The 26,821-nt window shown below is 41.7% G+C and overlaps 1 protein-coding gene across 1 annotated transcript; it reads left to right on the top strand.

Moving 5' to 3' along the window:
- On the top strand, nucleotides 1–26,821 carry Ubxn2b (UBX domain protein 2B). Its single transcript, XM_041657302.1, has 8 exons — nucleotides 1–118; nucleotides 3,009–3,112; nucleotides 7,812–7,962; nucleotides 9,340–9,423; nucleotides 10,300–10,409; nucleotides 19,666–19,803; nucleotides 23,316–23,477; nucleotides 25,071–26,821. Exons 1-8 carry the CDS (start codon nucleotides 35–37, stop codon nucleotides 25,231–25,233), a joined length of 996 nt encoding a protein of 331 aa, XP_041513236.1. The 5' UTR covers nucleotides 1–34; the 3' UTR covers nucleotides 25,234–26,821.

The raw sequence follows: 26,821 nt of genomic DNA on the forward strand, positions 1-26,821 counted from the left end.
TCCGGGGCGGGCGGGCGCGGAGAGCTGGTGGAAGATGGCGGAGGGAGGGCGCGCGGAGCCGGAGGAGCCAGAGAGGGGGTCCTCGAGGCCCCGGCCCCCGAGTGCGCGGGACCTACAGGTGCGGAGGCCGGGAGCGCGGCGGAGGGCGGGAGGCGCGGGGCAGAGCCACTGGGTACCTCGCCTGAGCCTTGCCCAGACCCTGTCAGGAGGAGAATGATGGCTCGGGTCTCTCGGGGAGGCGCGCGGCGGGGTGGTGGGCGTGGAACCCAGGGCGCGCGCCGCACCGGGCAGCTGTGGGCAATGTCATTTTGCGGGGCGGTCTGCCTGCTGGAGAGTTCCTATGGCCATCGCTTGAAAAATAATTTAAAAATAACGCTTGTTGATTCGTTCTCTTGGATGCTCTTTGGGATTTAAAGACTTACACACTAAAGGCAGTTTTTCTTCTTTTTTTTTTTTCCTTATCAAAAAGCTTGGCGGTTTTACAGGAGAGAGCTTAAAACAGTTCAGGCTGTGGTTGCAGCCCACTTGTAGGAGGTAGTCCATGAAACAATGTAACAGAAATAAAACTCGATAATGTTACTATGCCGACGTTAGTCAGCTGAACACTTGTCCACTAAATGCTACTTTATCAGATGCTAACAGTACTTGCTCATTTTAGGGCATTTTCTGTCTCCTCATGAGATCATTGATAACACTCAGCAATTAGACATGTGTAGGGGGTTATGGTTAAGAATAAATGAGCCTGAATTCTCCAACCTTGGCAGAGCATTTTTAGTAGCTGGTCTTCATCTTTAACCAAACATAACTGACTACTTGCTGTTATAACTTTGGGGAATTTGGAGCTAAATAGGCTATCAAATCCATAAGTAGTACAGGATACTGTTGTATGGTATTAAGTATTTTGAAAGACCACAGACTTGAAACGGGCTTGTAAACTAGCCTTAATAGACCAAACCCATGTAAAGTTACAATGGCATTGATTGAGCATTGGTTCCCTACAGGTGACCCTGAAGCCACTTAACTAATTGTCTTAGTCAGGGTCACCACCGCAGAGATGAAACACCGAGACCAGAGAGCAACGTAGAGGGGAAGGGTTTGACTTAGGCTCCCACATCACTGTTCATCCTCAAGGCAGTCAGGCTAGGAACTCAGGCAGGGCAGGGTCCTGGAGACAAGCCTTGGAGGATGCTGCTTACCTGCTTGCTCCCTGTGGCTTGCCCAGCCTGCTTTCTTAGAGAACCCAGGACCCCCCAGCCCAAGGATGGCACTACCCACAATGCACTGGGCCCTCCCCATCAATCATTAAGGCCCCCCTCCTTCCTAATGACTCCAACCTTGTTAAGTAGGGGTAGTAAAGGTGACCAAGAGACGCAGAGGAGTCTGCTGGGGGAGAGTGAAGACAGGGACAGTTTAAAACTAAGACCTTGTGATGGGTATCTGTGCCTGTGCTTTACATACACTAATCTTTCAACTGATGTTGACAAAAATTTCGTTAGGCATTTAAAGATGTAAAAACTAAACTCAACGATGTTCAGTGATCCATCAGACTTACACAGTAACTAGTACCTTAGTTATGGTTTGGATCCGTCTGAGAGAGAACAAGGGGGTGTGTGAACATGGGAAGGAGAAGAAAGGGACAGATGATGGAATTATATTTTAATGTCAAAAGAATTATGATCTATGTAAGAACTTCTAAACTTTTAATTCAGTTCTTAAGAGGTCAGAGCCATTCATTAGCATTTCTAGGGAAATTGCCTTTTCAGAAATCCACGAGTTGCTGCATCATCTGTGAGAGACTGGAAGAAGGAGGAATAAAAACAGTTAGAAAATGGGGGGAAAGCCTCTAGGTGCCCTGAGTGTGTATTTTAAATGTGTTTAGCCAAAGATGTACTGGACCTATTGGCCAGGGGATGTACCTGAGTGTTAGGGTGCTTGTTTCATGTGCATGAGGCTCTGCCTGGCTTCAGTTCCCAGCCTGGAAAACAAAATCAGCACTGGATGATTTGGCCTCAGTTATTTATTCTTCTTTTCCTTCTGAGGAAAAAATACACAGAGATAGTTACCTGGTGGGGGAAAGGGCTTGTTTGGTTGTAGAGTGAGTGGGGGCCCAAAGATTATAATCACACCGATTGAATACCCACTAGGAGCGTTAAGGAATTTTCTTTTGTTCTGCCTGTTTTTTTGAGACAGGGTCTCTCTACACAGCCCTGACTATCCTGGAACTCACATTGGACACCAGGCTGGCCTCGAACTCACGGACATCTTCCTGCTTCTGCCTCCCAAGTGCTAGGATTAAAGGGGTGTGACGCGATGCCTGAATGAAAATATTTCAATTTGTTACTCAAAATAGCAGAAGTAGAGGGAGGAAAAAACTCTAATAATTACATTAACATTTTAAATTCTAAATTTCAAGGACAAATATATTTTTACTTTATTTCGAAAGTAAGCAGCTATGTATCTGCAGTGTGTGATTTTGCAGTATTGCTTTATAAGTGGTTGAAACCTATATTTAATTCATTGTCTTATTTTTCAGCTTTCCCCTGAACTTGATGAAATTTATGTCTGATAGACTTTTAGGCGATACTTTTGAACTTGTTTCATGTTCCTGGATTTTGAAAACTACTAAGAGAAATTATATTGTGAGATTGATTTAGAGAAATTGACTATAGCATGAACTGTCTTCAGAAAGCCTTGAGAGCCTGGAGGAAAGTTACACAGGTCCAGAGGGGAAACCAGTGTCTTGCCAAACTCAGTTTTTGAAACTGTTAAATAGTTAATTAAAAGAATTATTGTAACAAATTTTCTCTGGCCTAGGCAGTTTAATTAATTGAATATTAGGAAACCTCACAAGTTAGTTTCTTTTGGAAAGGCAACATCTTTTGAGGCAACAGCCTTCATTTTTTAGTAGGAAATTGTTAGTGCCCACTTCCAAACTAATGCATGTTCCTCAGCTGTCTGCAAGTGTATTTCCATTGCTAGCTGGATAACAAGCCTGTTATTGTATGTAGTTGGCCTTGGCAGGACTGTACGAAGAGGAAGTGAAATGCAAGTCTTCCAGGCCTGCCAGATCTGCAGCTCCCGTCTTTAAGAGCCCACGGACACTGCCGCAACGGTGAGTATTGCTTCCCGACAGCTACCTTCAGTAGCTTAGCGCACTGAGCCGATTTTAAGTCACTTTGAGGATTTTCTAAGTTAATTTTTTAAAAATAAATATGGAAGTACTATTCTAAAATTTTTATAATCAGTGAAAAAAAAAACTTCTGAAGAAATCCTGTGGTGGCTGCTATTATCCTAAGCCCCACATGAATCCTGGAGCTCTAATGTGTTTGTCCTAGTGCTCATTGAGCCCGATGACATGTCCAGGCTCTCCTCTCAACAGCACTCATGTGCAGTCTTGTCCATTGAGGGCTAGCAGGGTTCTCACCACCACCCACGGGAGCTCTGCAAGTCCCTGGTCCCCACTGAAGAATCTGTCAGTTCTGAAGTCTGTATGTGCTTCTGTACTGCGATGCCTGGTCTGACGTGATTTCCTTGGATGTATTTGTTGTCATTAAAATCTCTGGATGACAAAAAGAACAGACTAGAGGTTTAGAAGATAAGAATCACATTTATTATAGTGTGAATATTTTTATTGGTATTTTAGTATTACATTCGAGAGCAAGCTTGACTTTTCTTATTACCTCTCATTCTCAAAAAGTATAATTTCATCAGAAGTAGAAAAATTCACTGGACACTATGTTTTTTTTCTTTATTTTTTTAAATATTTATTTATTTATTATGTATACAATATTCTGTCTGTGTGTATGACTGCAGGCCAGGCCAGAAGAGGGCACCAGACCTCATTACAGATGGTTGTGAGCCACCATGTCGTTGCTGGGAATTGAACTCAGGACCTTTGGAAGAGCAGGCAATGCTCTTAACCTCTGAGCCATCTCTCCAGCCCAGACACTATGTTTTTTCACTTCACATATTTTTTTGAAGGGGAGACAAAAATGATACATCTTCCTGTACTTGAATGATAAGAAAAGCCCTTATACTTTCTCCCCTGTGTTTTCCTTTACAAATGTTGAGGCCCATAGAAAGTGTGAAGGTTAGACAGGTGAATAAAGACTGAGCCTTTCCCTTTCTTCACCTGGGCTAATGTGTCTTCATATAGCCCTGCCCTCACTCGCGCGCGCATGCTCACTTCCTTTTCACTCAGCTATCTGAAAGCAAATGACAGCATTCATGACACCGCTTCTAGACATTTCATTGTATACCCCCTAAGAAGAAGGTAGAGAACCCAAAGTGTAGCTTACAAATTAACAGTGGCACCATGATGTCATGTCTTCAGCCACTTTGGGGATTTGGGGACCCAGCTAGAGACTACTCATTGCATTTGACTTTTCCTGTGTTGAGTTTTAAATGTAGAAACGTGCTCGCTCTTGCGCTCTCTCTCTCTCTCTCTCTCTCTCTCTCTCTCTCTCTCTCTCTCTACCTGTATTTAGCTCTCCATATTCTAAAATTTATTACATTCACTGTTTTAAAAAGTATACACCAGATGTCTCAAAATATCCTGCATTCTAGATCCCTGTTTCCTCATAATTAGATTCTTGTTAAACATTTTTGTCAAGAGTATAGATAAGTGATACTGTCTGCTTTTTATTATATCACATCAGGAGCCATATAGTTCCAAGTTCCCCACTCTTGGTGATATGCTCAGTTGGTTAAGGTGCTGACCACCACACCACTCCATTGTCAGGTACAGTCTGTCCTTGTAATCAGCAGGTCGGTATCTCGGCATGGTTTGAAAATACTATCCTTTGACTTAGCTCTTATTGTTAGATATATGAGTATATGTAGATGTGTGTAATATTTTAATTACCTCCTTAATGTGTATATCCCCCCCCCATTTTTAAAGTATTTAATGTGATTCTACCTAAGTTTTCCTCACTCAGTAGTTCATAGCTCAGCCTTTGACTCCCTAGCTTGAGCGCATAAGAAGAACTTAACTTTGCTGTTAGTGCAGTAAACCTGATCTGAGTTTTTGCAAGATTGACATATAGATATTTTCCTTGTGTTTCATGGGTTAATTCTGTGACCATGAGCTAAGGTTGTCCTAGGCTGCCAAGAGGTGCAAGCCATTTTGAGCAACCTGAAAATATTAAGATCTGTGAATGTGACTCAGTGGTAGAGTTTTGCCTAGCATGTGCAAGGCCTTGGGTTCAATCCCTAGAACTCTTTTTTTCCTCCCATTGGATGCATTTACTTATGCAATCCAAAAAGAATTTGTTGTTAGTAGTTTGATTTGGTCGTGCTCTTTGTTCATTTAGGGGTGTCATGGACTAAACTCAGTATGGCACACACATTAACCATGTACTCCTACCACTGAGCTGTACCCCTCCAACCAGTAATACTGACCTCAGGAATCATTTACCACTCAAAAGGATAAATTTCTGTAAAAGATTCAGAGGCTGTTTAATCACTTCAGGTACATGTGCACAGAGATCATCGGCAGTCTTTTCTGCACATGATACCAGTAGTTTTCACTTCATGCAGCAGTTCACAGCTCCCTGCTTCACCTTCAGTGAGAACGTTTGCCCTACTCACTGTCTGTCCTCCTAGGGCAGTGTTAGAAATCAAAGTGGTTGTATGTTCCCTGTCACTTCTTGTGGTTTTCAAGGTGTCATATGCAGCCTAGTCAGGCCTGAAACTCACTGTTAGTCAAGCTACCTGCAATCCCCCTGCCTCAGCCTCCCAAGGCTGAGATTTCCAGAGATTGCTAGCACCACCACACCTGGCCCCCTGGCTTTTTAAGCCAGCTGCACTGGTTAGTTTCTGTCAGTTTGACACAAGCTAGAGTGTAGGGATAAGTCCCGCCCCTTAGGGGGCGTGTTCGCCTCGGGCTAATGTCTTCTGTCTCTTCTGCTTTCCTGGTCTCCGCAGGAACGGTGGTTCTGTAAGTCTATTTCTACATTAAAACTATATATATTTTTACAATCTGTCTGCATTCGTTTACGCCGCTACATTTTGGCGCCCAACGTGTATGCTTGCAATTCCAGCACTTGTGTGGCTCAGGCAGGAGGACCACAGCTTGTGCTGCATGGTGAGAGAATGGAAGAAAAGATGTTTTTAAAGGGAGGTGCAATATTACCTTTGAGTCATTTATCGGAAGTTGCAATGGGAGCTGATAAATACTTTTTTGATCAAATGAGTTTCAAATAAGAGGAGAACAGAAGGCAAGGGCATCGACATCTTATTGTGGAAAAGGGAAGAAAGGAAATTTAGTAAAACCAAAGCATGGTTGGAACCCCATGAAACTGCACAGTGGGTCGAATGGTGCCTCTCAGGAAAGTCAGGGAAAGATGGAGTTCCCATGTGAAGTGAGGAAATGGAAGTGGGCAGTTGTCACTGCTCCAGCTGTAGGTACCCTTGGTCCTCTGTCTCCACGAAAAACAGCTAGAGAATTCATGGAGCACCCTTCGAGCTTAGGACACAAAGTACTCGATATGAAGACTTGTTCCAAAGCTGCAGAGGCCTAAAAGTCTGACCAGTGAGTCAAAACTGGGGCACTGAATGTCCCACCCTTGGAGATGGCTGTTTGGCTCTGACAAAGATGCCCCTGCAGAGCAACGAGGAGAGGGCATTTCATATTGTCTAAGGGAAGAAATTAGCATTGGCCTCTCTTTCCCTTATGCAACACACAGTCAGTTCCAGATGGCTTGCAGCTCTGACTATAAATATCAGTGAGGCTGCATGATCTCAGGGAAGGCCATAACAAACCGCTAAATCTTTTCCTGTGACCAGTTTTCCCAGGCCTTTGTCACAAGGCAAAGAGGCAGGGTCATTCACTCTGCCAGCTTGTTGACATGAGACAGGGAGGGAAGAAGCTATACTTGGGGACAAACATGGCAGGAAGCTGTGCTGGCTTTGTTTGTCACAGTTCCTGAGGTCGTGTGCTATGCAGTCCCTCACTCATTTCAGAGACAGGCAGACTTTCTTCGTGCATGCTGCACCCACTTCCACCGCGGGTATGCAGTGGTGAGCCTGGGAAGACTCAGTGACACGGATGGGGTGGTGCCCCTCCCCACAGCAGCAGTGGGGTTCTGCTGGTGTACATACCTGTGTCCAACTGCCGCTTCCTCTGTAACTTGGTTGCCAGTTTAGGAGAAAACCTTGAAGGGAACCTCTGTTCCCTGTGCAGGGCTGTTGTAGTTTCCGCCATTGCTCTGTGAGTTAGTGGGAACTGGAGTAGAGAGAGTGGGGAAATAAAAAGTGAACTCTGTCACCTTGTACTGGAAGTTTCTATGTGTTACTTCATTGTTAAATTTTCTGATCTCCTTGACAAAGGTTAGGATAATCTTAGGTGAATGGAAATGTGTGTTTTGTAGCCTTTCTGAAATTAGAGTCAGGGCAGATCTTAGTTAGTACAAAGGGAATGTATGAAGTTATTTACACTGGGAATTGTAATGCACTAGGTCTTTCTGAAGAATAAACCTTTGTGTAGCCATATGGGGCAAGAATAGCCTCCACCTGTTGCCAGTGCCCCCCCCCCAGGAGAAGAATCCTTAAGCAGTCATCCAGGGTCGAAGTGGGAAACCAGGACCCCAATCACTGTGCTGGTGCTGCAATGTTAGGCTCCACAAACCCAGAAGGGATGCAGACTCTCCCTGTTTTCTATTTCCCTGAGTTCTGTTGTACAGTTAGGTATCCTGAAGAGCTCAGTGTACTGCTTTATAAAGAAAAGTTATTTCCCGTGGCTGTGTAGCTTCTTATTTTAGAGTGGTTTATGTCTGTTCTGAGTTTTTATTCATGAGCTGTGATTTTTAAAGGCTTTATTCAGGTGAACAGGAATGTGGTGGAGTACATATAGCTCAGCCTCCACCGGGGAACATTGTGAATGACCTTTTCAGAGAGGCAAGGGAGCATGGGGCTGTCCCTCTAAGTGAAGCCACAAGATCTTCAAGTGACGACAAAGCTAAGGTCAGTGCTGTCTGTGACTGTACTGTTTCTGGGAAGGTGTGAGGTACTTAGTCATGTGTCGTGGTGATGCTTTTATGATCTTTCTGGCCCCATGGTTGAGAATGACTCCTCCATGAAACTTCAGTTTTAGGCTTTATTTGGCAGCAGCTGGGAAACTTCCTCCTGTCAAGCCTTGAGGTCATTTTAACATTTCCACATTCTCCAATTCTATAAGCAAAGTATGGAATTGATTTCATATGTGGAACAAAGTAAGGTTGTAATCTAAAGCACATTTGTCATGTAAATAGTAATTAAAAGAATAGCCATTTCTGCCCACAGTATCCTTCCTGAGGACTATGTGTTCAGTACAGCAATATCAAAAGTGTGATCATAGCCTACTTGATGTAGGTAAGATCAAATTGTGACTATAGCTGACTTCCGGTAGCTAACAAAACAGCTTAAGATGAAGGTCATCCCAGGAAACGACACATGGACACAGTGCAGAAATCAACAGGTCGTGGTGAAACTCAGCCACAACAGATACATCTGCATCCCGGCTCCTGCTTCTGTGGCTCAGGGAATATTGTGGAAGAGGGGGCAAGAAGGTTGTAAGAGCCAGAATACCAGGAAGTCAGCTGTAAAAGTCCCCTAGAAGTGGCTGCATAACCAAGACTGGAACAATGGCAGTTTCAAGGGAGGGGGAGATCGCATGTGGTCACACCTTTAAGAACTACAGGCAACCCTTGACTGCGGGAGAAGGAGGATTACCCTCTCCCAGGGATGACACCTTGTTGGTTATCCAATGCAGAGTGGTCAGCCTAGAAACTATATACACACCACCAATAAAAACATGTATTTACATACATGTATTATGGAACAATAATGAGATATGTATTTACATACATGTATGTATGTAACAATAAGAAAAAAGAGGCTCTCAACTTGGAGGGGAGATGTGGGAGGGGCTAGAAGGGAGAAAATGATGTAATTTCTATTTCAGTTAAAACAAAAAAATTTAAAGCCTATAAAATACATACAGAATTCTTTAACAATTTGTAACATTTATTTTGTGTGTGTGGTCGTGTACACACAAATCCACAACCCACATGTTGTGGAGGTCAGAGGACAGTTTGCAGGAGTCTATTCTCCTTCTACCGTGTGGCTTCTGGGGATCAAACTAAGTTATTGCACATTTCGAGTTACTAATGTTTATATGAAAAGACATTTAACTTCTCACATACACTTGCTTGTAACTTAAGGAGTTCATTCCAATGTATTTCCCTAGTCACTATGAATCTGGCCAATAATTTCTTGTCTAGTTTTGAAATATCAAGTATCCAAATAACATTCTGACTGTAAGCCATAGTGAATTCTTAACCCATTTATCCTGTGTTCCAGTCATTTACAGGTGGAGGATACAGATTGGGCAGTTCCTTCTGTAAGCGGTCAGAGTATATCTATGGAGAAAATCAGCTGCAAGATGTAGGTACAGTCATCAAAATGTTAAGCATTCACTTAGTTGATCCTGTTTTTTCTCCTTCCTGAATTAATAGTTGATACTATAAATACAGACATCTCTTACTAGTTTTTGAAGCAGGAGTTAAAGAACCTGTGTGCTTTTATTAGCAATATTTCTACTGCTACATTGGAATGTATAACTTTTTTGTTTGTTTTGGGTTTTTTTTTTGTTTTGGTTTTTGAGACAGGGTTTCTCTGTGCAGCTCTGGATGTCCTGGAACTCACTCTGTAGACCACACTGACCTCAAACTCGAGATCCTCCTACCTCTGCCTCCTGAATGCTGGGATTAAAGACGTGCACCACCACTGCCAGGCAGAATATATAATTCTTACAATTTCTTCTTAGAAATTGTATGCTTTTATAATACAGCATGAATTAAATTATAAAAACATTTGAAATCATTATTTCTGTTGCCTTTGAAAATATTAAAATTATAAATTTATTTTAGACATTAAGAGTTTCTTGGAAGGGTTCCCTTGCCCCTTGGCTTGAATTATTAAGTGGTGGAACTAAAGAGATTTGGGGCTGGAAGATTGGTTCGAATCACAGGTGCCCAGTGGAGTCTGTCTTCCTGCTGCTGTGCTCCCTCATGAACTCTGAGTGATTGCTCAGCAGCCAGGCGCCACCTGGGGGACTTTGATATTTGCAGCTATTATCAGAGTTCTAAGCTAAAAATAAACCTACTAAGTAAATACATGGTGGACACACATGTTTAGCTTTGACTAAAACAGATACCTCTGTATTTTAAGATAAATTAATCAGATAGTAAGTTAGGAGATATAACATTGAAATCTAATATTGTTTGGAGATAAATTCTTTTTTTTTTCCATCTCCAAAAGGTTCAGATTTTACTGAAGCTGTGGAGCAATGGTTTCAGTTTAGATGATGGAGAATTGAGACCTTACAGTGACCCAACAAATGCTCAGTTTTTGGAATCCGTTAAGAGAGGGTAAGATGAATTATTCTTGTTCTCTTTATTATGTGGAATGGAACTGTTTTGAGTATGTGCATGCATGCTCCTATGACTGCATATGTATGTATACACATGGATGTGGAGGTCGTAGGTTGATGGAGGAAGGTCATTGGCTAATAAAGGAACTGCCTTGGCCCATTTTATTGGTTAGAGGATAGGTGGGAGGAGTAAACAGAACAGAACGCTGGGAGGAAGAGGAAGTGAGCTCAGTCTCGACAGCTCTCCTCTCGAGAGCAGACGCCTGAGAGAGAAGCCGTGCCCCACTCCCGGGATAAAGCTCCGACCCAGGATGGACATAGGCTAGAATCTTCCTGGTAAGCATACCTTGGGGTGCCATACACAGATGATTAGAAATGGGCTAAATTAATATGTGAGAATTAGCCTAGAAGAGAATGGGCCAAGCAGTGTTTAAATGAATACAGTTTGTGTGTTGTTATTTCGGGCATAAGCTAGCCGAGCAGGCAGCCGAGGTGCTGGGGACGCAGCCCCGCCGCCCCTTATTACTACAGTAGGTCAGTCTCAGTAGTATTCTTTCCCTTGCCTAGAGCTCCCCAGGTAGCCCAGGTAGTCATGCTTGTGTGGCAGTTATCTGACCAAGTAGCTCCTTTTCCCAGGCCCTGTTTCTTTTTTTACTGTTCTGTATACACTGTTTGCTTTCAAGAATTAGTTATTGTGATGTATTACATAAGTGACTTTGGGAGATGGATCTTTGTAGAGAAAGGACATTGGGTGATTGTACCTCTTTTAAATATGACACTATGGGCTTTGCTCCAAGAAGAAATGCCTTAATGAATTGAATAGCATCTATCTACCTATCCGTTCAGTCTCTATCCTGCTTACTGTTGGCAAGGTGCCATGACAAAACACCAAGACCAAGGCAACTTATAAAAGAAAGCATTTAATGTTGGTATACAGTCTCTGGGTGAGTCCGTGATCATGAGGACTGAAAGCATGGCTGTGGGCAGGCCTGCATAGCCCTCAAACATGGCTGTAGGCAGGCCTGCATAGCCCTCAAACAGTAGCTGAGAACTTAACATCCGATCCATAGCCGTGCGGCAGAGAGCCTGCTGGGAATGGCGTGAGCTTTAAACCTCTGAGCCCATCTCCCGTGACACATCTCCTCCAAAGCCACACACTCTGATCCTCCCCAAAAGTCCTACCAACCAGGGACCGAGTTTTCAAATGTGAATCCTTCCGGCTTTGTTGACTGCAGCATACTTCTCTCTAGTGGGCGCATTCCTCTCTGTCTGCAGCTCTCTTTGGCAAATATCCCACACCATATCATCAAGAACAGTAATGAGCAAAGTCTCCTTTCTGAGAATATCTGTTAGAGGTTCTGACTAGCTGAGATCCATTAGCTCTTTCGTGAAAGATTTAGTAACACTGTTTTTGTTGTCCTATAGGAACAACTGTTTGGAATATTGTACCTTACGTATACTAAATACAGGAAAGTAATTTTTATAAGTAAAAAATGCCTATCAGTGATATTTACATTATTTCTTTAATATAAGTTTATATTTCAAGTTATATATGCCTAATTCGTACACTTTCTATGTAAATATAACATATAAAATTACCATAGATGAAGTATGTGGCATTGTCAGCCTAATTACTATAAATCACATTTCATTCAAGGACTTAATATGGGAGGTACATTCTTGGAAATGCAAGGGATCTTCAGAAATAAAAATATAAAATCCTCCAAAAATGCATAGTTGATTTTTGGTTACTTTTTTTTTGTTTAATGTTTGTTTATTTATTATGTATACAATATTCTGTCTGTGTGTATGCCTGAAGGCCAGAAGAGGGCACCAGACCTCATTACAGATGGTTGTGAGCCACCATGTGGTTGCTGGGAATTGAACCCAGGACCTGAGCAGGCAATGCTCTTAACCGCTAAGCCATCTCTCCAGCCCCGATTTTTGGTTACTTGTATAGGCCAAGACATCATGAAGAAGAGAGTTTGTTCCCCATGTCAGTCTCTGCACGCTCTGATTCTGTGTTAACTGTGATGTTGTCCTCAGGGTAGACCAGTCTTCTGTAGCCATGCAGTCCACAGTCTCTCCCTTGACACTGAAGCGTCTGCTGCTCTCCAGTTACCTGATAATAAGAGATACCTTTATCAGTATCTAACTGCCTCCAGGATGGAGTTCAAAGCAAATGGTTGTAGCCAGGGATGGTGATTCTGTGTATCCATGGCAAGTCCTTGAGTAGATAAAGACCTCTTTGCAGTGCAGAGATATGAAGAATGAAGACCCTTCCTTACTGTTGGTGGAACTGTAAACCTGTACAGCCGCCAAGGAAATCTGTATGGAGGGTTCTCCAAAGACAGAAATCTGCCTACCATTTGACACTTAGGATGCCTGAATAATTTCCTAAAGAACTCTAAAGCAACATACCATGGAGTTACTGGTACATCCGTGTGTATAAAGCACTGTTTACAATAGCTCAGGGACTGAACCAGCCTAGGTATTCATCAACTGATGAATGGATTAAGAAAACGTAAAGATACATAATACATTTCTATGAATTAGAAATAATGTTAGACAATACCAGCCAGACTCAAATACCATGTGTTTTCTCTAATATGCATCATCTAGATTTAATATATGCATAGATATATAAATGCATGTATCTATGTATGAGTACATAGATCATGAATAGAAAGGGGATCATGGGAAGGGAAGAAGAGATCATAAAGTAGATAAAGAAGAGATCAATCAGTACATGTGGGAAGGAAGCAGAAGGGAGACAGCCTGTTTTCAGTAAAGAAGTGAAGGGCATAGAACAACAGTAAGAACAAAATACAGTGGCGTGTGTATGCAGATGCCATAATGAAATCTGTTACTTTCTGTACTAACCTAAAGCATTTATTTATTATTTTTCTCTTACATATTACACCCAAACCACAGTTTTTCCTCCCTTTCCTTCCCCCAGTCTCCTCTCCTCATCTCCCCTCTGCCCCAAATCCACATCCCCACAATCTCTCCTTAGAAAATAGCAGGCCTCTATGGGACATCAACCAAACATGGCATAATATGCTACAATAAGACCAGGCACTTACCATATCATCAAGGCTGGGCAAGGCAACCCAGTAGGAGGAAAAGGGTCCCAAGAGGAGGTGAAACAGTCAGCTCCCGCCCCCTTTTCCCCCTGTTAGGAGTCTCACAAGGATACCAAGCTACTCAGCCATAGCACATATGCAGGGGACCTAGACCGGACCCGTACAGGCTCCCTGATCTCAGTGAAACACCATGAGTACTGGTCATACTGGTCACTTGATTCTGTGGGCCATGTTCTTTTGGTGTCCCTGACCCTTCTGGTTCCTCCTATCCTTCCTTCCCCTCCTCCAAAGGACTCCCCAAGCTATGCCTAATTTTGGCCGTGGGTCTTTGCATCTGCCTCCATTTGGTTGCTGGGTGATGCCTCTCTGGTTTGTTTGATGAGAGTTGTGCTGGCTCTGGTCCTAGAACACTCTGCAGGCAGGACAAGCTCTAGGCTACAAGTTTGGTAGCTGGGTTGGTGTCCCAATCCCTCCACTTGAGGCCTTACCTGGTTACAGAAGATGGCCAGTTCAAGCTCCAGGTCCCCTATTACTAGGAGTCGTTGCTAGGGTTACTCTTGTAGATTGCATGGAATTTCCATTTCACTAGGTTTCCACCTTATTCCCAAAATGTTCCCTAATTCCAGTCATTTCGCCTAGTATTCCCCCACCCCTGGTAATCACTCCTGTTCCCAACTCCCACCTGTCCCCCATCTACCAGCAAAATCTATTCTATTTCCCCTTTCCAGGGAGATCCTTGTATCCCCTCTTGAGCCCTCCTTGTTACTTAGACTCTCTGGGTCTCTGGATTGTAGCATCGTTATCTTTTATTTTACAGCCAGTGTACACTTATAAGTGAGTACATATCATGCTTATCATTCTGTTCCATTAGGATGGAACTTGGAACAGATGAGTAATACTCCATTGTATATAAATGTACCACAGCCTCTTTCTTCATTCTTTGGATGGAGGCATCTAGGTAGTTTCTAGTTTCTGGCTTTTATAAACAAAGCTGCTGTGAACACAGTTGAACAAGTGTCCTTGAGGTAGAATAGAGCATCCTTTGGGTACATGCCCAGGAGTGGTATGACTGGGTCTTGAGGTAGATCGGTTCCCAATTTTCTGAGAAACCATTATAGTGATTTCCAAAGTGGCTGTGCAAGTTTGCACTCTACCAGCAGTGGGGGAGTTCATCTTGCTCCAGATCCTCAACAGCATGAGCTGTTTCTTGTGTTTTTTATCTTAGCCATCTGATAGATATAAGATAATCTCAAAATTATTTTGATTTGCATTTTCCTGATGGCTAAGGATGTTGACCATTTCTTTGTTTCTTGGCCATTTGAGTTTCCTCTGTTGAGACTTCTCTGTTTAGATCTTTTAATTGGATTATTTGGTTTCTTCAGTGTTTGGATGAGCTCTGCCTCACCAGCCCCCAACTCCAGTCCCCCATCCCACCCCTACTCCGGTTCTAATCTTTGCCCAGTCTCAGAAAGCCCTTGAAACAGCGGCTCCTCTGGAACCATGCATGCGGGGTATTTAAAGGACCTCCTAAGGAGAGACCATGTAGTTTTCCAGTTCCATGCAGTTCCCCTCCTCTCTTGGGGCCAGGAGACCATCCAGGAGCATTTTATTCATTAAACCTGGACTTTTAATTATTAATCTGGCTTGGTTTGATCGGCAGAGAGGCTTTATATGAGGGTACAGAAACCTTTCATTGAGTTCTTTTTATATTTTGGATATTAGCCCTCTGTCAGATATGGGGCTTGAAGATCTTTTCTCATTCTATGGACTGCCGTTTTTTTTTTTTCTATTGACAGTGTCTTTTGCCTTACAGATGTTTTTCAGTTTCAGGAGATTCCGTTTATCAGTTATTGATCTTAATGGCTGTCCTGTTTCTGCTCTGCTCAGAGAGTCTCTTGTGCCAGTGCATTCAAGGCTAATCCCCATTTTTCTCTTCTATCAAGTTCAGTGGATCTGGATTTAAATGAGGTCTTTGATCCACTTGGACTAGAGTTTTATGCAGGGTGATAGATGTGGATCTGTTTGCGTTTTTTTTACATGCCAGTATTCAGTTAGACTAGCACCATTTGTTGAAGATGCCATTTTTTTTCCATTGTATATTTATGTCTTTATCAAAACTCAGATGTGCATAGGCATGTGGATTTATGTCTGGACCTTTCATTCAGTTCCATTGGTCACCATGTCTGCTTTAAGCCAGGCCATCCATGTTGTTTTTATTACTACTGCTCTGTAGTACAGTTTGAAATCAGGGATGGTGATACCTTTAGAAGTTTATTTATTGTATAGGATAGCTTTAGCTATCCTGTTTTTCCCCCTTATGAAACTGAGTATTGTTCTTTCAAGGTCTGTAAAGAATTATGTTGGGATTTTAATGGGGATTGCATTGAATCTGTAGATTGCTTTTGGTAAGATGGTCATTTTTACTGTGTTAATCCTACCAATCCATGAGCATGGGAGATCTTTCCATCTTCTGATATCTTCTTCAACTTCTTTCTTTAAAGACTTGAAGCGTTTTTGAAAGACAGGTCTTCTCTGGCTTGGTTAGAGTTACCCCAAGATACTTTATGTTATTTGTGACTATTGTGAAGGGTGTTGTTTCCCTGATTTCCATCTCAGTCCATTTGACATTTGTATATCAGAGGGCTACTCATTTTATTTTTTAAGTTAATCTTATAACCAGTCACTTCACTAAAGTGTTGATCAGCTGTAGGAGTTCCTTGATAGAAAATTTGGGGTAGAATTGATATGTACTATCATAACATCTGTGAGTAATGATACTCTGACTTCTTCTTTTCCAATTTGCATCCCTGCAATCTCCTTTAGTTGTCTTATTGCTCTAGCTAAAACTTTAAGTACTGTATTGAACAGATGTTGAGAAAGTGAACAACCTTGTCTTGTCCTTTTTGTTTCTATTTTATTGATTTCAGCCCTGAGTTTATTTCATGCAGTCTACTCTTGGGTGTGTCTACTTGTTTTTGTTCTAGAGCTTTCAGGTGTGTTGTTAAGTTGCTAGTATGAGATCTCTGCAGTTTCTTTATGTAGGCGCTTAGTACTATGTGCTGTCCTTTTAGCACTGTTTTCATTGTGTCCATAAGTTTGGGTTTGTTATTCATTTTTATTGAATTCTAGGAAGTCTTTCTTTATTTATGCCTTGACACAATAGTTGTTCATAAGGAGCTGTTCAGTTTCCTTGCGATTGTAGGCTTTCTGTTGTTTCTGTTGCTGTTGATTTCCAGCTTTAATCCCTGACGGTCTGATTGAGTACAGGGTGTTATTTCAATTTTCTTGTATCCTTTGAGACTTGCTTTGTGACCGAGTATGTGGCACATTTTGGAGAATGTTCTGTGAGGTGCTTATGTGTTTGGGTGAAATGTTCTCTAGATATCTGTTTGGTCCATTTGAGTCATAATGTCTGTTGGATCCATTATTTCTCTGTTTAGTTTTCCATCTGGATGTCCTATCCATTTGTGAGAGTGGGATATTGAAGTCTCCCATGATTAATGTGTGATGTTCAATGTGTGATTTAAGCTTTAATAACGTTTCTTTTACAAATATAGGTGCCCTTTTGTTTGGGATATCTCTTTTGATTAACTCTGATTTTGAATTTATTTTATTAGATATTAGGATAACTACACCATCTTGCTTCCTTGGTCCATTTGTTTGGAAAATCTTTTATTCCAACCCCTTGCTCTGAGATAATGTCTGTCTTTGAGTCGAGGTGTGTTTCTTGTATACAGCAGCAGGATGGATCCTGTTTTCATATCCATTCTGTTAGCCTGTGTCTTTTATCGGGATTTTGAGTCCATTGACACTGAGAGATATTAATATCCAATGATTGTTAATTTATGTTATTTTATTGTTGTTGTTGTTGGTAGTGTAGTGGTAGTAGTAGTAGTAGTAGGTTGTGTGTGTGTGTGTGTTTTGTGTTTGTGTTTTCCTGTTTTGGGGGTTTGCTGATGTAAGATTATTGCCTGTGTTTTTGTGGTTGTTATTAACTTCATTGGGTTGGAGTTTTCCTTCTAGTACCTTCTGTAGGGATGGATTTGTGGATAGGTATTGTTTAAATTTGGCTTAGTCATGAAATATTTTGGTTTATCTATGGTGGTTGAAAGTTTTGCTGGATATAGTAGTCTGGGCTGCCATTCCTGGTCTCTTAGAGTCATTAGATGATGTCTTAGAGACATCAATTCAGGCTTTTCTGGCTTTCAGAGTCTCCACTGAGAAATCAAGTGTAATTCCAATAGGTCTGCCTTCATATGTTACTTGGTCTTTTTCCTTTGCAGCTTTTAATATTCTTTATTCTTTCTTTTTTATGTGGCGATGGGACTTTTTTCTGGTCCAAATTATTTTGTGTTCTTTAAGCTTCTTGTACTTTTATAAGCATGTCCTTCCTTAGGTTAGGAAAATTTTCTTCTATGATTTTGTTAAATATATCTTCTGGGTTTTCAAGCTGGGATTCTTTTTTTTTTTTTCTATTTCTATTATTTTTTGATTTGGTCTTTTCAGAGTGTCCCAGATTTCCTGGATGTTTGGTGTTAGTATTAGATATATCATTTTCTTTGACTGATGAATCTATTTTTTCTACCATATCTTCTGCCCTGAGCTTCTCTTGTATTCTCTTATTTATGCTTATGTTTGTAATTCCTTTTCATTCACCCAGCTTTTCCATTTCCAGAATTCCCTTCATTTGTGTTATATTACTTTCATTCCCGTTTTCAGGTCTTGAATAGTTTCCTTTACCTTTTGGGTTTTTTTTTTTCCGCATTCTTGGCATTCTTTAAGGGATTTATTGATTTTCTTCAATTTTTTGTTGTCTTTCCCTCTTATTTCTCTAAGGGATGTTTTTAATTTCCTTTTAAGGACCTCTATCATCTTCATAAATTTGTTTTTAAAATCATTTTGGACAGCTGCTCTGATGGTGCCGTGTTGCCTGGGGTATTTAGGCATCTGGGTTTGGGGTAATTACAGGTCTAGGTGCTGATGTCCACATTTGTCTTTGTCAGATGGGTGTTTTGTTCCCTGGCTTCTGTTTTTGCTTTGAATTTTTTCTGTCATTGTGACCTGGATTTCTTGTGGCTGGCGTAACCTCTGATCTAGTAGGGAGTCTAAGTTGGGGACAGGCCTTCTGGTGGCTAGCTTGGCTTTTGTTGCAGCAGGCGGTCTCTGTTCTGACTGGTGTGTCCTGTGCCTGTGCAGAAGTCTGCTGGGGTTGGGCCTGGAAGAGGAGCAGGCGATGAGCTGGGCGGGCATGGGCTGTGGGTTGGCTCTTTGGGAACAGAATCTAGGAAGTGGGGCAGTTTAGCTGGCAGGCGGGTCACTCACCTGGTTTTGTTGTCGTTGTTTGCTTGTTTTGTTGTTGTTTGGTTGGTTGTTGTTGTTTGTTTGTTGTGTGTGTGACCTAAAACAATTTTTAATTTAAAAAAAGGAAAAAGGCTGACTTCGCCATGCTGTGTCTCAAGGCCCCTGCCCACCAGTTACCAGACACTCAGAAATACCTCAACATCAGTTTCCACAACTTCCCCCAGGGACATTAAAATAAATATGTGCAGACTCCCAGTACTTGAGAGTCTAAAACAGGAGGATTGCTGTGAGTTTGCAGCTAGTCTGATGTATATACAGAATTCCAGGCTAGTCTGAGCCACGGTGCGAGACCCTATTTCAAAGAAACAACCAAAAATATTCAAAAATATTTAAGTTAACTTTTAAGCTATATAAGAATTTTCTTCTGCTAATTTAAGTATCAATTGATGTCTTATAATGTGCCTTTCTAAATGTACTCCAAGATTGTTGTGCTACCCAAAACATTTCTATCTAGGAGTCACTAAAGAGCAGCATGACCAACTAGAAGAGATGGCTCTGCACTGGCTGCTTTCCCAGAGGACCAGCATCCACAGCCATCTGAAACTCCAGTCCCAGGGGCCTCATCCTCCAGGGGCACCAGGCATGCACATGGTACATGTACATACATAGAGACAAAACACTCATACGTTTAAAGTACAAAAGTTTTCAAAGTGTAAGATAACCTGAAGAAAGAATAACTACGTGGCCCTCAATCACCATGGAAATTTTTGTTAGCATGTAGCTCGTGATTTAATTGCGGTCATCTCAGTGGAGTAGTGAGTGTTTTTATAACAATCTTAACTAAAACTTTCTCTCCCTCCTTTTAAGAGAGATTCCCCTGGAGCTTCAGAGACTGGTCCATGGCAGCCAAGTGAATCTGGATATGGAGGATCATCAAGACCAAGAGTACATAAAACCCAGATTGCGCTTCAAGGCTTTTAGTGGAGAAGGACAAAAACTTGGAAGGTAAAATTCCTCTAGTGAGAAAAATACTTTTTTGCTCAAAATGACATTTCATTGAAAATAAGAAATCAAAATGACTTGTGAAGTAAAATTTGAAATACAAGCTATAAAGACCTTCCTGCTGGAATAGGGTGTGCAACTTGGCTAATAATGTTAGTAGCAAGTACCCAGAGGTCAGTCCTCCTTACACTCATGCGCTCATCTGATACACACACTGCTCTTGCAGAGGATCTGAGTTTGGTTCCCCACACCCATCCATGCAGCCTGCAACTACCTGTAAAAGTCCAGCTCTAGGTACCCATTGGCACCTGCACATATGCCCATATTGCCACATAGACAAACATGCATAGAATTAGAAATGAAAATAAATCTATTTTTAAAAGCAGCCCTTTAACATATGGATACTTATTACTCTATTTTAAAAGAACAGTAATTTGCCCAAGGTATGCTTGAGCTAGAGAATGACTAGGACCAAATTGCAATCCAAGCGCTCTGGGTGCTTACTTTTCCCTACTGTGCCATGTTCTCCTGTTTGTTTTGGCTGCTTTCATGTAAGTCTATAGTGCTTTGAGCATATCCTCTGCACACACTGCCCTCCTCCCTCTCCTATGAACCCCTCTTGTCCAGATTTGGTTCTAGGCGTTTTTCTGTTCTTTGTGGGTGTGTTCTTTCATTTCTGCTTCCAGTCACACAGCTTCAAAAGAGAACCCTGGCAAGTGTTGCTGACTGGAGAAAGCAGTGACCATATCCCCCCCCCCAACTTTAGTGGTGTGTCTGCTGTGAATAAACTCTGAGATGCTGCAGCAGGAGTGTGCCTCAGTTCTCTGTGCTTTGGAAGCAGCCCTTCGGTTCCGGCTCCAGCACCACAAACCTGGCCTGCTGGGCCACACCTCTAATCCTAGCACTAAGGAGATAGAGGGTCACCCTCCACCTTCTACCCAGTCTGCAGCCAGTCTCAGGTGTATACTCACTCTGTTGCTAGCCTGGGCTATGAGAGGTTGACCTTGCCTCAAAGTGGAAATAGGAAATTGTTCAGTTTTAATATACAGAAAATTAACACTAGTGTGTTAATGTGACGTGACTCAGTATACATAAACTCATATTTAATCAAATAATACATTTCTAAAGTGAAGAATTGCACATAACATTTTACACTGGACATTTACATCAAGAACTATATAGGTTTGATCCCTGGCACCAAAACTTAATAAGAAAGGAAAGAAAGAAAATTGAAACTAAAAAACTATTAAGACAGCAGCTTAACAGTTCTCATTTCCTAAGAGCTCCAGCCAGCTACTGAAGTACAAAAAGGGAAATAATCCAGTTTTGTCCACTGGCAGTAGTCTAATTACAAAGAGCGTACAGGCAGAAGTTGGCCAAGTTTTCTTGTGATCTACAAGTAAATAGAAATAAGGAAGTCATGGGTGACAGCTGTATGTTTACAAATGATAGCATACCCTGAGTTGAGCAGGAGTTGAGCCCAATAGTCTTCTGCTGTCAGGGAGAACCAGAGGTGGCCCTGGCTGAGGGTTTTCAACTGTATGATGATAAATGATGCAGCTGGGATGCTCCTGTCTGATGTGCAGCAGCCCCTCTGCCCTGCCTTCTCGTCCTGCCACTCATTCAGCCCTCATCTTGCCTCAGCCTCTGGATCTTCTCTCTCGAGCACCCCTGCAGAGCAGGTGGTGCTAGGCCCCCTAGATCCCATGGGGCTGATCCCAGGCGCTCCCTGCTCCCTTCCCTCGGCCCCTCGTCAATCCCGCATTGCATGCTTAAGCAAATTTCCTCGCTTGGCTCAGAGTTTCTCAGGCCGATGGTGATGGTTTTCATGATACTTTCAGATTCCTGGTCCGTTCCTGTGAGTTTCCAACTGTCTAAGGAAAGCTCAGCTCAGATCCTTTCTTCTTGCTTTCTTAAAAGTCTTTTTGTATCTCTTAATTTCTCTCTTTAAAAAGTTTTTAATTAACCTTAAAATATAAAGAGTCTATGAAAATGTAGCTGGCTGCAGAGATGACTCAGTGGTTGAGAGTTTGTGCTGCTCTTACAGAGGACCTGGTTCGGTTCCTAGTACCCATTTGGGGCAGAGTACAGCCATCTCTAACTCCAGATTCAAAGGACATGATGCCTTCCCTGGCCTCCACAGGCACAAGGCATGCTCATTATGCGTATATATAAATGTAGGCAAAACACTTGTACACAAAAAAATCTTATTTAAAAACTCACTGTAGTGTGATGGTCAACTAAGGGGGAGCTTTGCTGTGCACTGATGTTGTCCCAGCAATCATGAGACCATAGCAGCAGGATCAGTCCCAGGCCAATCTGAGCTACAGAGTGAGACACTGCCTTCAAAGAAGGGAGAGTGACTTTGAAAGTGAACACTGAATGTAGCAATAAAACCACAGTGCCTGTTCACCAGTAACAAACTTGACATGGGACAGCGTTCTGGTCGACCTCTGACTCGGCTTTTCCATTGATATCGCTGCCACACCTACTCCATCAATTCTAGTTTGTCAATAACTCATTTCCGCACACCTGTTTCTTACAAGGAGACACATTCAGGTGCTCTCTACTGAGGCTCCCTTCCCACTGTATACTAACTTTTTATTTCAGAAGAAGCTTGCCTGCCTGCTCAGAATTTTTCCTAGAAGATACTAGATGATAGAATCACCATTATGCAGCAACTTTCTCCTTTCTCAGTAGGTCCCTTCAAGTAGTGTAGCAACCTAACTTGAAGAACCCTTGTACCTGACGGGGTTAATCTGTACAACATAGTGGTATTCTCTCACCAAACAAGGATGCAGGCCAGTGGGGATGGCTGTCTCAGGGTCACGGGGCAGGTGGGTGAGGTAAGTGTGCTGTGCTATGTATCATGTCTATGCATGGCCACTGGTGAGGAGAAAGGACATCTGGGTAATGAATTTATTTCTCACTAAAGCTTAGAGCTATTTCTCTTTTACAAAGCAGTATCTACTTAAGTCAGATGTTTTTAAAATTGCTTTAACAGTGTTTGAAAGTATCAGTTCAGTTCTGATTATATAAGCAAAATTAACTTTTGAGTTCTTTGTCCCAGGCATCATCCTGAAGGACTTCATGGGATAGTAAATACATTAAGAATACAGTCTTACAGAATTATACTAGATTGATGTTCTTCCTCCAGTGTAGCTAGCTAGAACATAGTCGGGATTTGAAGTTTATTTTCTTTATACTCTTGGGCATGCTGACATTAAGTCTCTGGTTTCTCATTTCTCCCTGAACTGTGTACTAAACAGTGTAAAGAAAGTTCAGAGATGGAGTTGGAGAAAGTGCAGCTAGGCTTCTGAGATATCTGGGATTAAGTAGAATTAAAGAGGCCAAAAGAAGTAGAGAAAACTGGAAGGGAACTGTGGTCTTGCTAGGGAAGTCCTCAGAGGAGTCATGGCACAAGTGACTGCAGAGCTGAGGCTCGGCCACCTTCAGTGTGTCCTGTGTCCTGTGTCCTCAGTGTGTGTTCTGATTCTTACATTCTTCTTTCTTAGCCTTACACCTGAAATTGTCAGTACTCCTTCTTCTCCAGAGGAAGAGGACAAATCAATACTTAATGCAGCTGTTCTTATTGATGATTCTGTGCCAACCACAAAAGTTCAGATTAGGTTGGCAGATGGAAGTCGTCTGATCCAGAGATTCAACAGCACCCACCGGTGAGCTGCTCCCCAGCCAGGGTCTTCTGTTCATCTACTGTTGCTCATCACAGAAAATTGCCCATGCTCTACGTTTTCACAGTAAGCTTTTGACAGAAAAATAGTTAAAAGGATGGTGACGACCTATACACTAGATGAAATTGATGGTAATATTCGTGGTAAATTATCCTATTAGTCCAAGTTTAGACAACTCCAAATATATTAGCTGTAGTTTTGCATTGTGACTAAAACTACATCAAGTGGACTCAGACTCAAGATAGTAAGAATCTATTGGGACTTTCTCGGTTAACATATTAGTCATTATAACCTAGGATGGTGGTTGGTACACACCTGTTTCCATTGTTTGGCAGCTCAAAGCAAGTACAAGTTTGAAGTAAATCTGAGCTACATAATAAGGTATATCGCAAACAAACAATAAGTTTATGAAATTCTAACCAGAACTTTCTGTTAAGCAACCCCATCTTGTAAATGCATGGTGTAAGTCATTTGTGTTGTTGGTACAGTATTCTCTAATAGGCTGCCTCATTCTCTTTAATGCTCACTTGAATATAAATATTTTCCCTGCACATAATAGTGCTTTCATTGTTCACTGGTTATAAGACCCTGATGTGTACTTGTAATGACTGCGTTACTCTCTGCGGTACAGTTGGCGCTACTGGACCATGCGAGCCAGGCAAGGGCCTGGAGATTAAAGGAACATACAAGACACATGGGTCATTCGTGAGGAGAGAATGCCAAATGCCATCTATTCAAACTTAGAAAAAAACCTTATATACCTAGCTGCTGCACAATGGAAATCCCCCCAAGACAGGTGGGAAATTATCAGGCTCAAAAGTAAACAAAACCCCTAAGCTAACCACCAGTGGGGTCAGAGGTAGCACAGGAACAAAGAGGATGTTTAGCCGGAAACTGCAACAACAAGTTTGGCCAGAAACTACAAGCGATCCTCAGTATGAACCCTTGGAGGAGGTGTAGACCTGTGGGCCCTACATGCACTTATTATGGTCTTAGTTAAGTTACTAAGTATATGTGAGAATAATTTTTAAATTCTTTGTTACTATTTTTAATGATAGGATTTTACTGTGTGACTATGTAGCTTAGGGTAGCCTCAGTTAGTGATATTGACTTAACCATACAAGAAATGGAATTACAGGCTTGTACGACACACCTAACTTTCATATGTATGAATGTGCACGTGTGTGTGTGTGTGTGTGTGTGTGTGTGTGTGTGTCTTTCATAGTGTTAGGCTTATCCTGCTCACTGTCCACACAGATGGCTTAGAGGCATAGGCTACCAACGGTTTTTATTTTGAAAATAATCAGACTTGATTTCTTTTAATATAACAATATTGTTAATACTTATTTTATACATAATTCACTTAAAGATTGTTTTTGTTTTATTACAAATGTATACTCCAAAATTATTATTTTTCTTTCATAACCTGATGAACTTTCCCATCAAAATAATTAAATAAAGTTATAGCACCTTTAAACAAAAGTTGGAATTATATAATTTTTTGTGAGGATGATTTTAGCTAAAAGTTTACATGGAAATGTGCCCTTGCTACAATGAATGTTTTACTTATTCCTTCAGGGTCCTGGATGTCCGAGACTTCATAATACAGTCCCGTCCTGAGTTTGCAACAACAGACTTTATTCTTGTGACTTCGTTTCCAAGTAAAGAGCTAACAGATGAAAGTCAGACACTACAAGAAGCAGATATTCTTAATACTGTGATACTCCAACAGCTAAAATAGTATTGTTCCAACCCATGTAGGAATAGGTAATGTTGTACACACTGGTAAAATATTTCCAGCATAAAAACAACCAAATTATTTTTATTATTCAGATAAATCCTGTTTTTGCTGTTGATCTATCTTCCAGTATTTGTCTAGATAAATTTAAACCACGGATAGATCTTTGAATTTTTGAATGTTTGAACTTTTAGTTGCAGGTCAGGCTTTTAGTGATTGATAGCTATAAACATCGAGGTCAGCAATTTATTACGTGCTCAGTGTTAATGTAATAATGTTTTCAGAAGTGGAAAGAATCTCTTTTGGTAAATGCATTTGGTAAAATTTGCACTCAAGTTTTTTAATGCACCAATGACCAGTAACCAGTAAGGATCCCTTTTTCTGTAATATATGCCAGTGTCTGCTCTGAGTTTGAAATTGTTTGATCATAAAGTAATTAAGATTTTACATATTGTTAATTTTTACATGTCATTTGAACTATGTTAGTATCACTGAGTATATTTTGCCCTTGTATTTTATAAAATTACAACTAAATCTTAGTAGCTGTAAAGGTCATCCGCTCCACTCTTGAGAAGATGGGATAAACAGAACTTTAAAGTCAAGACATTGCAGTCCCATCCGACCTGCCTTGATCACATTCATTTTCATCCAGCATTTTAACAGGGATCTGTTAAACTAGAAACATTATTGTTGGTGTGTAACACAGAATGTGTTCTTCAACATGTGAACTCAGTCTGAGAGGCTGGAGCAAAAACTGCCAGCAAGATGTTAGTGTTTTCCTTGTCCAGGCACATCTTGAGTGATGCAGGCAGTATCGAACAATGGGAAAGCTTGCTTCCCTGCAGACACCATTCCATTCTTAGTATTGTGGCTGTGTACTTTTCGGTTGCTGATGTAAGAAAATACAGAGCTTGTGACTGAAGTAGCAGAGATTTATTATGTTAAAAGTATGTAGATCGGATATTAAAAACGAGTTTCTCTACGCTAGAATTAAGGTGTCAGTGGGACTGCATGGAGACTCCAGAGAATTTTTGCCTGGCTGCTGAGCCTCCAGAGGCCGCCTGTGTTCCTTACCCGTGGTGCTCAAACTCCTCTGACTGCCAGCACTTTCACCTCCCTGAGCCTTCTGTAACTACAGTGTGCTCTGCTTTCGAGGACATAAAGACAAGACAGGATGCACAGGTGAACCCAAGCTCATTGCCTAGCGTTAGCTTTATAGTGACCTTAATCATCCTTCAGGGTTGCTCTTTTCCACTTCAGTTACACCTTCTTGGGAGTGGGGGAGTTGATACAGTTGCTTACCACAGCCCACATTGTCTCAGAGATTCACCTACTAAATACACTCACCCCATTCATCCACAGGTGCTCAGAAATCTCAGCGTATCACTTCAACTCACTTACCTGAATTTCATTGGTTTCAAAAGTCCCAAATCTTGTTAAGATGACCTAAATTAAGTGGAGATTCATCTCTGCCTATTGTTGAAATAGGAGCTGTGGGGCTGCGCCCCCGGCACCCAGCCACCCCCACGGCTATACCCAAAATAATTACCCGGAAACTGTATTCTTTTAAACACCGCTTGGCCCATTTCTA

Source organism: Microtus oregoni, unplaced genomic scaffold (assembly GCF_018167655.1).
Source record: "Microtus oregoni isolate MIOR12 unplaced genomic scaffold, Mior012 000008F_ref0000371, whole genome shotgun sequence".
NCBI lineage: Eukaryota > Metazoa > Chordata > Mammalia > Rodentia > Cricetidae > Microtus > Microtus oregoni.